Source organism: Astatotilapia calliptera, chromosome 19, assembly GCF_900246225.1.
Source record: "Astatotilapia calliptera chromosome 19, fAstCal1.2, whole genome shotgun sequence".
Classification (NCBI taxonomy): Eukaryota; Metazoa; Chordata; class Actinopteri; order Cichliformes; family Cichlidae; genus Astatotilapia; species Astatotilapia calliptera.
Window position 1 is genome coordinate 10,626,263 of NC_039320.1, and position 12,132 is coordinate 10,638,394.

Consider the following 12,132-nt stretch of genomic DNA (forward strand, 5'->3'; position numbering starts at 1 on the left):
TTTCACCCTCATTATGCCTGTGTTGTGTTCTTCTGTGAATGCGTAGATGTTTGCGTGTGCATGCTTGTTTGTACTGTGATCTGTTTAATGGTGATTCTCCCATGTCCTTCAAACCTGAAATCAAGGTTGCCATTAATGAGGATTTTCTCTCTCTCCCTGACCACCCTGCACTCTCGCACTAACACTCTAATTAACTACAAGCACTGCGGCTTGTTAATGATGACTGAGTATGTGTGCCTTTTCACTCATGTTCATGCACAATAACACTGCTGAGCAATAAATGAGACTAATAAAACCCTCTTCTTGTTTGGTGGTCATAGTCATGTTTGGTTATAAAGTTTGTTTTTTTTCTGATCACCATGACTGATCACTAGGGCTGCTCGATTATGGCAAAAATGATAATCACGATTATTTTCACTGAAATTGAGATCACGATTATTTGACGATATTTATTTAACCCTTTAAGACCTACCATAGAACCAAGTCCACCAGAGCTTATATTATTTTTTTTACATGCTGTAGTGCCATTTGTGGGAGCATTTCAAGTTGCTATACATCAATACAACTGTTATAGCCCATATTTTAATAATATGTATGCATTAAGTCCATAGTAATTACATAAATTGCAAAAAAGTGCAATAAACTACAAAAAAAATTGAAAATCGCTTTTGTTTACATATATTTCTACTTGGAGAAATTTAAGAGGTTTATCCCTCAAAACTTTAAATACAATAAAGTTGCAAAAAATAGTTTACAACAACAGGAAATTTATTTTGAGTGTCTTCATAGTTTTATTTTGGAGATACAGCAATTTTTATATACTGCAGGAAAAACAAAAAACAATCCTATGATGCAAATTTGCAAAGAAAACAGCAGGTGCATCATTTCACTGTGGGAAGTGTTACGAACAGCTGGTCGGATCGGCAAAGCGTGTTTCTGGAGTATTATGTTTTTGTTCCTGCAAGCGCTTTTTATGCAGTTTTTGCAAAGCTATATGTGGAACGAAACCGTGACCGAGGACAAGCTGATGGCATAAGTTGTAAGTACAACTCCTCCGGTTTCATATGCAAAACAAATTATTGCGCTAGCTTACACGGTTCAGGTTCTACAGGGATTTAAAAATAGTTACACAACACGGAGCGTGCTGCTCTGACCGGATTTAAAGGGTTAACAATGACTTTAAAAAATAATATAAAATAGTGTGCAACACCACTGAAGTTTTTTTACCTCTCTTTTCAACCAACAGCAGTCACTCTCCTCTCCAAATAACTTCTGCTTAGCTTTCCGAGCTTCCCTCGGGTCCTCTTAATCAGCGGTCTCCAACCTTTTTTGCGCCACGGACCGGTTTATGCCCGACAATATTTTCACGGACCGGCCTTTAAGGTGTCGCGGATAAATGAGGGAGGGGCTAATAATCGGCTCAGTCATTTTTAATGATCGTTGAAAGCCCAGATCGTAATCGTGATTAAAATTCGATTAATTGAGCAGCCCTACTGATCACTTTATTCTTTAACGTGCACAAAAAATCCACCACAGATGATTTTTAGAGGCCCAGCCACCTGTCTCCGTACTGCACTCATCATCATATCTACACTTGACTTTTAATATACATCTTTGCATTCAGTTATTTGAGTTGATATCAAAGGATGTGCAGTTGGTGATAGATAATGTATTATTACAGAGAAGCTTGAGGAAGTACATCCTTTCCTTTTAAAAAGACTTTTGAATGGGGAAGCATGTTTTATCTCAGTTTCTTTGTCACGTTCCATTTGTTTTTAACATTTTACTTTTGCCATAAGTTTTTCCTTCTTTCCTACTAAATATCAAACAGATCCAAATGGCCTCCAGATGGCAGTAACAAGTGTATGTGACTGCAAACCAGGAGTTTGGGGCCAATTGATGGGACCAGTTCACTTAGTTATATGCATCTCATTTCAAATGTCATTAACATCTCTTTTTCTCTCTCTTGGTCTGTCTTGTTTCCATTTATTTTAGGTGTTGTTTCCAGGTACGGGGGGTAACCATGGAAAGGCTGGTACTGTGTGTAATGCTGGCCGTCGCTATGGCTGTGCGGGCACAGATATGCCCAAAACGCTGCGTATGTCAAATACTGTCACCCAACCTGGCAACCCTCTGTGCCAAGAAAGGTCTACTATTTGTCCCACCCAACATTGACAGACATACAGTGGAGCTACGACTGGCTGACAATTTTGTCACAAGGTGATCGTCACATCAATAATAACGATACTCATGAGACTAAACCATTTACATTAAAACCCTTCGATAGCTGTTGTTGAAACTCTATTGGTAGAACGTCTGCATTACTGCAGTACATGATGTTATATGAGTTGCCACTCTCGCTAGACTGTATTTTATAAGTGTAATGTGGGTCACTAGTATGGCAGTTACCTCATTTTAACGATATTTTATTTTTGTCTCATCTTTGCCCAAAGTGTGAAAAGAAAAGATTTTGCAAACATGACACGTTTGGTGGACCTGACATTATCCAGAAACACCATCTCCTACATCACACCTCATGCCTTTGCTGATCTGGAAAACCTCAGAGCCCTGCACCTCAACAGGTATGAACTAAAAATAATGTCTTACAATATGAAATCTTATTTATACGTTTTCTCTGAAGTTTTATTTCTCTTCAATTTCCCACAGCAACCGACTGACGAGGATAGGCAATGATACATTCAGTGGGATGTCCAAGCTTCATCACCTGATTCTGAACAACAACCAACTGGTCATGATTCACCAGGGAGCATTCAATGACCTGCTGGCACTAGAAGAATTGGATCTTAGTTACAATAACCTCGACACTATTCCATGGGAGGCCATCCAGGTTAGAACCTCTTTAACATGCAACACTACTTTGAAGCTTGTTTGGCTGGAGGGCATTGGAAAAAAAAAGCATCCCGAGGCAAAGTCCTTAAAAAATGTGGGTGCATTTATTTTAGACTTAAATGAGCTTTGGGACTAAGCAGAGGTCATTATGTTGACAGTTCAATAACTGTATATGCAGTTTCACTGATAGCCAAGATGTGTTAGATCTGGGGTCGGCAACCTGTGGCTCCGGAGTCACGTGCGGCTCTTTAGTCCTTATAGTGCGGCTCCGTGTGGTTTGGGAAAATAAAATAGAAGTATTTAGCTGAAGCATATTTTATTTATGTTAGTTCTTTTTTAACTTGTAGTTCTAAATTGGAAGATTATTGTGATATTGAAATATAAAAATAAAATTATATTCTATTATTTTTTCATTGCTCAAAATAAGCGTCACACTCTCGGAAGCCGGTATACCCGCCGATACACCGTGCATTTATTGAGACTTTCAACCCCAGGTGGGTCAATTATGGATCTTCGGATCCACATTATGTCAGCAGCTGTTCTCCACCGTGAACAATGTTAAAGACAAACACCGCTCACCCCTCACAGATGACAGCTTACAGTCCTGCGTAAAGATGAAAGTGACTTCATACAGCCCCGATTTGCAGACGCTGTGCGCAGAGGTTCAGGACCAGAAATTCCATTGTAAACACATCACAGCAGACCCGACGATGTTTGCATGAACATGCTTTTCAGCATCTCTTTATTGACCACTTTTCACACACGGTTGCTGTACGCATACAGCCGGCTGTAGCTTTGCAGCTCACAGCCTGACACACACCAACACAACAGCATAGATAGCACAGACGTAAAGGCGGCAAGGCGTGATTGCGTTCGCCTCCCCTGCAGCGGCGCTGCAGACCACGTCCCGCCACACACCAGGTAAAATACATACTAGGCAGAATTTTGCAAATATCTATTTTTCATTTTTTAGCAGCATAGTGCTTTTTTTCAAATTATTTTTTAAAAGTCAGGTCAAGGCTCCAAAAGCCCAAAGGCGATATAAGGGTGGCAGCTCACAACAGTTTTTGTTTGCTACATGGATCATTTTAGTTCAGCTGGGTGTCTTTCCTTTTGTTTTATTTCTTTAAGAGTTCAAAATGTGTTAATTACATAAATAAAATGTAACTTTCTCTGTAGCACTTCATGGATTTCATAAGCAACACATACATGAAGGTAAAAAACAATATATACAGTGTTATCTTCATTTTTCAATTCAATTCAATTCAATAAAACTTTATTGATCCTGAAGGTTGACCCCGAAGGATATTGGGTGCATTGGGTACATTTTAGATGTCAAAAAGTATTTGCGGCTCCCAGTGTTTTCTTTTGCGTGGAAATCGGGTCCAAATGACTCTTTGGGTGTTAAAGGTTGCTGACCCCTGTGTTAGTAGGTAATGTCAGTACTGTAATGCTTGGTAACTAAGTATAGTCAACTTTAAAACTTTAAAAGAGGTTTTTTTCACCACACATTTTGTTTCCTTGCTCTGTTCCCCTTATCATTATCGAATGTGTGAAAAATTAACCACATTGAAAGAAACAATAATAAATGTCTCTTTTATTCTGTTATTTATCCAGCGAATGACAAGCCTCCACACGCTGAGTTTAGACCACAACATGTTGGAATACATTCCAGAGGGAACCTTTTCCCTTTTACAGAAACTAAACCGGCTGGATGTCACCTCTAATAAACTCCAAAAGCTACCACCTGACCCACTTTTTCAACGAGCACAGGTATTCTTAGAATTTTCTTTCCCACCACATTCAATCAAAAACATTAAACACAGCCTACCACACAATACCACCGTATTTAGGCAATTAAGTCCTTGGGGAATTCACGCAAAATAAAATAAAAACAGGTTGTGAATCAGCAGGCTAAAGCTGTTTATCTATTTTTCAGTGCAATTGTTAAATCAATTTATTTTACTGTAATGTAAAAAAGCTGCAAATCAAATGCAATCAAAGTAGGTGTGACCACCTCTAAAAACTGTTAGTATGTGCATTTTGCTGGGCTCGAGCACACTGAATATCTCAGCAAAAGATCAGACCATGCAATGCTCAGACAAACTGCAAAGATCCAGCAGCTGCATCTCAGACTCTGCAGCCCTTATTTAGCATGTTAAATGTTAAAATTGCAGTAGTACAAATACAAGGAAAGTGAAAAGTATGGTTTGTTTGGAAGATTTGAAAGAAGGAAACCTTTCTTATCTAAAAAGAAGAGTCCAGAGTAGAAGTATTGATGGCCATAAAGCACAGTGCCACATTTGGTGATCACCAGTCACAGCCTATCTGCACAGACACCCCATACCAACTGTCATGCATAGAATCGAGAGCCCATTATTTGGACTTGTTTTGCAGCCTCAGGTCCTGGGCACCTTGCAATCATTGAGTTGACCATGCTCCTTTGTATACCAAAGTATTCTAGAGTCAAATGTAAGGACAAGTCTCCAGCTCTCTTAATTCTCATTATTAAGTAGTTTATGTTTATGATGGAGCAAGGAACCACACATTCAACTGACCAAACTCGACCGAACGTAGTGGAATTGTCTATAAAAATGTTGCTGTTCTAATTTTCACATTTTTTTAATGCACTCCCAGGTTCTAGCAACGTCAGGGATGCACCTCTCTTCTTTTGCACTGTCATTCGGTGGCAACCCTCTCCACTGCAACTGTGAGTTACTTTGGCTGCGAAGGCTGAGCAGGGAGGATGACCTGGAGACGTGTGCCACACCCCAGCACCTGTCTGGCCGATACTTTTGGTCCATCCCTGAAGAGGAGTTTCTCTGCGAGCCTCCACTCATCACCAGATACTCTCACGAGATGAGGGTCCTTGAAGGCCAGAGAGTTGCTCTCAGGTATCAGTTCTTGCTAGAATTGCATCTAAACATAATATGGTGGTTATGAAATCAATAATAATCAGGGAGTAAAGTTTTTATTATGTGGTGCAGTTTTGCCATCATCCTGTAACCACCTGACTTGCACAAACATGCAAGAATATGAAAAGCCTCACTGCTTACTGACACATAAAACATCAGCGACAGACACAAATATTACCAAAGACTTTACAGGACAAAACTAAATCAAGACAACAACAGCTTTTCTATTCAATTCGATTCAGTTATATTTATATAATATAGCGCCAAATCACAACAACAGTCGCTTCAAGGCGCTTTATATTGTACAGTAGATCGTACAATAATAGATTCAGAGAAAACCCAGCAATCATATGGGAAGGAAATACTCTCTACTAACAATCTTGTGCAATACAAATTTATTTCATGAAATTGAAAAAGTGGAGAAAGTGTATGGTTAGGTAATTAGGTGTTGACAACACATTTTTATACCCAGCACTTACTTTATCATAGTAATATTGTTACTCAAAAGAGTGACCATTATTTGTTGCTTTTAAAAAATGGGGGAATTATTTTACACACTTTTCACCACTCAAGTTTTCCTCTGCAACATCTGAGGTGCGCTGTCACATAATTACCAATTAACTTTAAAAACCTTTGGTAGAAAATGTCAACAAATGAACACAAATCTTTAGTAATTAAATCTGAAGAAATGCACACACAGTGCAATTTGCATATCTTTACCCTTTAAAAAGTCTGGGGTTAGGGTTGAAACAGCTTAAATGTATGTGTTTGTGTCACTTTCATTTCTCGCTTTTTCACATCAAATGAACTTCACATCCCAGGAGCCCTTTTTAGTTCATTTCTAACATTAACAACCATGTGTGGAGAATGTGTAGTGTGACTCCAGCTAAAAATGTGATTTTTGTTAGCTCTTATTCTATAACTTTTGAAGCACTTCACAGTAATTGTAATTATCTGCAGAAAAGGGGAAAGCTAAATTACCCTGACAAACATGCTCCTCACTTTGATTGTTTCTAATTTGAATCCTTCAAATTGAGTCTGCTTTGTTGCGAAACCATTTTTTGTTTGATGAAATAGAATATTATGAACATTGTTTTTTTCTGACTCTTCTTTTTTGGTTTATAGCATGTGAGACATGAATTAAGCTATAAAATTTGACTGGTTGATACCATTTCTGGCTGTTTATTTGGATCTCTGTCTCAAAAGAGCTATGAACTATGACACAAAAAAAATTAATAACTACTTTTTTAGTATCTTAACTTACTAATTTTACACCAAGACAAGGAATTTTTAAATGTCAGCATTGAGTTATAATAATTTTATTGACCCAGAAACCTTTTAATATAGAAGTAATACTACTACAACCTAATACTACTCCATTATTAGCTAACCAACTGTAGTACAAAGGCTATCATTTGTACTCTAATTCAAATGTGCTCTGTCAACATAGTAGATAAGTTTCAGCCTCTTACTTTTCACCCAAGTCTCAGAGGAAAAGTAGCAGGATTCCAGAAACCATTAAGCATTAAGATTTGCTTCTACTGTACTGTTGTCCCTGTGCTGTCTTGTTTCAAGTTTCAATTCACTGGTTTTCTGTCTTTTAAGGTGTAAGGCAAGAGGTGACCCAGAGCCAGCCATTCACTGGATCTCTCCTGAGGGTAAACTGGTCTCTAATTCCTCCAGAACACTTGTCTACGCTAACGGGACTCTGGACATTGTCATTAGTAAGGTGCAAGACACTGGCTCGTTCACCTGTATCTCCTCCAACCCCGCCGGCGAGGCTCACCAAACAGTGGATTTGGTTATTATCAAACTCCCGCACATTTCCAACAACACAAACAACATCCAGGAGTCTGACACGCGATCGTCGGACATTTCCACGTCAACCCGAGGCGGCGCCAACGGGAGCAACGTGACTGGTGATGTGAAGAGTGGTGTGGATAAGAGGGTGGTGACAGCTGAGGCCACGTCATCAACTGCACTGATCAAGTTCAACTTCCAGAGGAATATACCAGGAATTCGGATGTTCCAGATACAGTATAACGGAAGCCAGGATGACTCACTGGTTTACAGGTAATCTTGACAGCATCACTGCATAACATTCATTACACAGAGTGAGAAATTGAATATGATGTGGCCTACTGAGAGAATGAGCCAAGCTTGAGCAGCATAGATCAAATTACATCAGAATAGATCTAACTTTAATAATCCTCTTGGAAAATGTTTTCACTCGAAATACAAGTGGAACAGCTGGAGAGAAGTGAGAATGTAAGGCATCTGGGCACTGGCATACCTACAAGGCTGATATATTGGCACTGCAAGGTGACTATAAGGGAGTTATTAGGCCACTCCAAGTGGGCTACTGGGGCACTACGAAGAAAGAATGCTGGCCGTGAAAGGGATACATGTGGGAGTTGTAAGGTCACTATGAAGTCTCTGCATGAGCTTGAAGGTAAGTGAGATTTATGCACATGGGCAAACCGAGGCCATGACCATGGAAATTCTAGGTTAAAATATCCTAAAAAACAAACAAAAAATGTGTATTTGCCAATTCTGTTTGATCATGAAAATGATTATGTATTCACTGGGATTTTTTTTTTCAACCTACACACTTCCTTGTCTGAAATTTGCATAATTAATCCTAAAGTGGAAGACAATAAGCTTGTTTTTTATCAGAGCATATGCACAGATAATCCGTCTTTATTTACTCCCTTACAGGACAGACAAAAAGTTCATATCGGGGCAAGTTAGACTAACAAGGATATGAGACGAGGATGGAAAGCAAAGAAACATGAGAGTGTTTGACAATCTCGCAAACTAACACAAAACAGTCCAGCCTGCTGACTCAAAACAGGATGGCCTTGACGGCGAGGGCTCTGCTGGCCTTTCTTGACTTTTGTTGTTTGCACAGGATTACACAGATTAGATCAGTCTCACAGGGAATGATTGTTATTTGAGCCAAATATTTACTCCAGTAAATTAGGGGGGGGAGGGAATTAGCAAACACCTCAAGCTTCCATAGGGAAATCTCTTTCCTATCGCTACTAATCCCTACACGTACATCAATATGCATAATGGTCAACGGGAACACCGGGAATGACCAATTGGGTCATCATGACCGTGACCTTGGTTTCCAGGAAAGTCTTCTTTCTTCATAATTCTTTGTCGCTAAACCCCGTTTAGAAAGTGTAACATACAGAGACGGGACAAGTAGGGTTTATAGCTGTCCGTCTTTTTAAGATAACATTACAGCTGTTCTGTTGCTCTCGCTTAGATTCACAGCGCAGAGTCTGTGCATTTAGACTTTCACCTTGAGACTTCAAAATACTACATTAAGTACTACAAACAAGCAGCTTTCTGTGGGGCCACAGAGGGGGAGTTATTAGACAGCCTATCACGACCCACGCTGATCATTCCTCTCTTCGTTAGATCGCTTATTCTTTCGTCCTGTCCTTTCATATTCCCCACTTCCCCTTACTCTCCCTTTTTTCAGTAGGAAGTTTTGGGTGTGTCTGTGTTATTTTGCAGTTCCCTTGTCTTTAGGTAACGGATTGATTTCCATTCAACACCTCTGCTTGCACAAAGCAGCAGCCAATTGATTCTGCTTTTTCATTACCTGCACATCAAAGACAGAGAGGAGGGACAGAGTGGTAAAAAGAGAATAGTAAAAGAGGGAGAAAAGAGAAGGATGAATGGAACACGAAGGGAGATGGCAGGAAAAAAATTGTGAATGTAGGCAGGAAAGAGAATGATAGACACAGGTAACATGGCCCCACTGTCACTGTCAGGTGGGGCTCTTACTTTTCAGGTTCAATGCCACAATAGACATTTCTGTGCTTTACTCCCCAGTGATTCGAATGCAGTGAGTGACGGTTTAAATCTTCACAAGTGTACCCTTTCATTTATGTTAACCATATGACCCTGCTAGTTGCTGCAAAACTGAAAAGTAAGAGTTATAATACTTGATTCTGTATCGATTTGTGCAGGGAAACCTAAACCCACTACTTCTTCCTGAGGGAGATTGGGGTCAGCTGCAGAACAGAACCCCTGGAGCTCACAGGGATTTGGTGCCTTGCTCAAGGACACTTGAGAGACCGGCAGATGTTCACTGATACAGTACTGCTGTTTTAACACCAGTCCTGCTGCTTAAGGATTGTATTTCTATTGCGGAGTCCGGTCTAGTCCATAGTAAACCTCTCTTCAGAGAAGCAATCTCACTGGCATTCTAGTTTTTATTAACATGAGTAATTTCTTTGTCTTTAATGTTAGAGAGACAGCCCAGCAAACTGCATGGCTTTAAGAGAGAAAAAATAAAGATGAATAGTAGAGCAGGGCGATATGGCCAAAAATATTTATCACGATATATATTTGAAAATTTGCGATAACGATATAACCGACGATATAATTGATGCGAGACAAAATACAACTCCACAACATTACTAGCGCAAAAAGACAACCTTCCATTTATTTTCACTTAAACAAGAAGCTGGTTTTTATGTACATTAAAGCTTTATAAAAATGTAACAGTGCAAATGCAAATTCCTTGCTGAAAGTTTAACCAAAAGGCATTTCCAGTAGAAATGGGCTGACATATCCTGAGCATAACCATGTATAATATCCACTGAAGTTAAAAAGAGGTGCTTTGCAACATTAAACTGCAGTGTGCAGTACGCATTTTTCGGACCATAAGGTGCACGGGATTATAAAGCACATTAAGCGAAACAAAGCAGTCAGATAAATCAAACTTTATTAAACTCATTCTTCTTGCTTCCTCCACTTCTGTACCATTGATTCATTAATGTTGAATTCTCTGGCAGCTGCTCTATTCCCATGTTGTTGCAGTATATTAATGACTAACCTCGTATTGTGGATGGATTATCTCAGTTGTTCTCCTGACTGAAGTTTGGTCCGTTTACAGCATCCTGCCATGCGATTGCATTTGTCTCTAACCATGAAGAACCTTCACGTTAACTTTTATAAGTGGAAAAGTGTTAGTGTTCGTCCTCCAGCTTCACTGTTTATGTTATGCTAACATAGCTGTGTCGCTAGCGATCACATAGCACATCATTATATACCAGCTAGCCCAACTTCAGTAACCCTACAAACGTCACTGCTGTTTAGTTTCCTGTCTTCATTTATGTTGGAAGTGATAGCAGAGCTGTACGTTTGATTTTTTTCAGAAATCTCTCCGTCAGAACGTGCTATATCATGCTTAGGTAACTAGCGAAACTAGCGAGCTAACTTCTGCTAGCTTCCTGCTAACTTCTAACTCCGTTAAATGTAATAACTTTTGTTTTCATGGATGCCTGGAAGTTAAACTTTATAGTTACACCTGGTAAAGCAGCAATGCTGATCGTTTTATTAAAGATGAAAGAATTTAGACAATTTTTAACTCTAAGTGATGCTGCAGTGTTGTTTGACCTGAAGCATACGGAGTTTATAGGACCCAGATTACTCCCAGATTTAAGAGCATCTTAGTCCGACAAATATGACAATAACAACGGCTGCTTGCATGTTCTGCAAAAAAATGTGCTTTGTTGTGTATCTGACGGACAAACACCAAACCAGTTCCACATCACTGAAGTTGCACCATTTTTACAAACCAATTCTGGTTCATCTGTTTCACTCAACAATCGGCCATGTGCGTATGAAAACAAAGGCACTGCGCATGCGCGTTTTACTCCCATTCTATCGCGATATTTCATTTTCCTATCGTTGCCTAACATTCTACCGGTATTACCGTGAACGGTATAATATGGCCCAGCCCTAATGAATAGCCACACGTTTGTCTGATTATAGACAGTATGTCTCTTTTTTTTCATATGGGGACGTAGATTAGAATCTGGAACATGCATCTCTCAAACTGTCGTCTTCCAGCTTGGCCTGACAGTGCTTAAATGATGGAATTCTGAGACTTGACTACCACTAGACAGTATATTCAGGGTACTTGCTATGAATGTCATGGAGTATGATGTTTTCAGAAAGCATGCTCTGGAAAGAAAATAAATGAAAGTCAGTAGAAGTAAACAGAATACATGTGTGTGAATGAGACAGGTGGAAAGATGCTGGAAAGAGTAGAGGTAGTCAAGGTAGCTGAGTTTAAATACCTAGAGACAACCATCCAAAGCAACGGACGGTGCACAAGAAAGATAGCATGGAGTGGGTGAAGATGAGTGAAAGGAACAGTTTATAATGTATCATTTGGAGACAAAGTTACAGAGGTAAAGCTGAGAATCGTTTAGACATATGTGGAGGAGGGATGGTAAACATATAGGACCAAGGATGGTGAACATGCAGCTTACAGGCAGGAGGAAAAGAGAAGAGGGTTGGTGTGAAGAATGTTGATTCTGGGAATAGGGTGAGATGG

General features: G+C 39.6%; 1 protein-coding gene across 1 annotated transcript in view; it reads left to right on the forward strand.

Annotated features, from left to right (window-relative positions):
• Nucleotides 1-12,132, forward strand: part of lrfn5a (leucine rich repeat and fibronectin type III domain containing 5a) — a 136,778-nt gene that overhangs the window by 108,173 nt on the left and 16,473 nt on the right. The window contains exons 3-8 of the mRNA XM_026152836.1: nt 1,996-2,220; nt 2,454-2,582; nt 2,668-2,848; nt 4,468-4,623; nt 5,488-5,744; nt 7,371-7,838. Of these exons, the coding sequence (XP_026008621.1) occupies nt 2,024-2,220; nt 2,454-2,582; nt 2,668-2,848; nt 4,468-4,623; nt 5,488-5,744; nt 7,371-7,838 (1,388 nt within the window). The 5' untranslated portion in view covers nt 1,996-2,023. The remainder of the gene's footprint in view (nt 1-1,995; nt 2,221-2,453; nt 2,583-2,667; nt 2,849-4,467; nt 4,624-5,487; nt 5,745-7,370; nt 7,839-12,132) is intronic.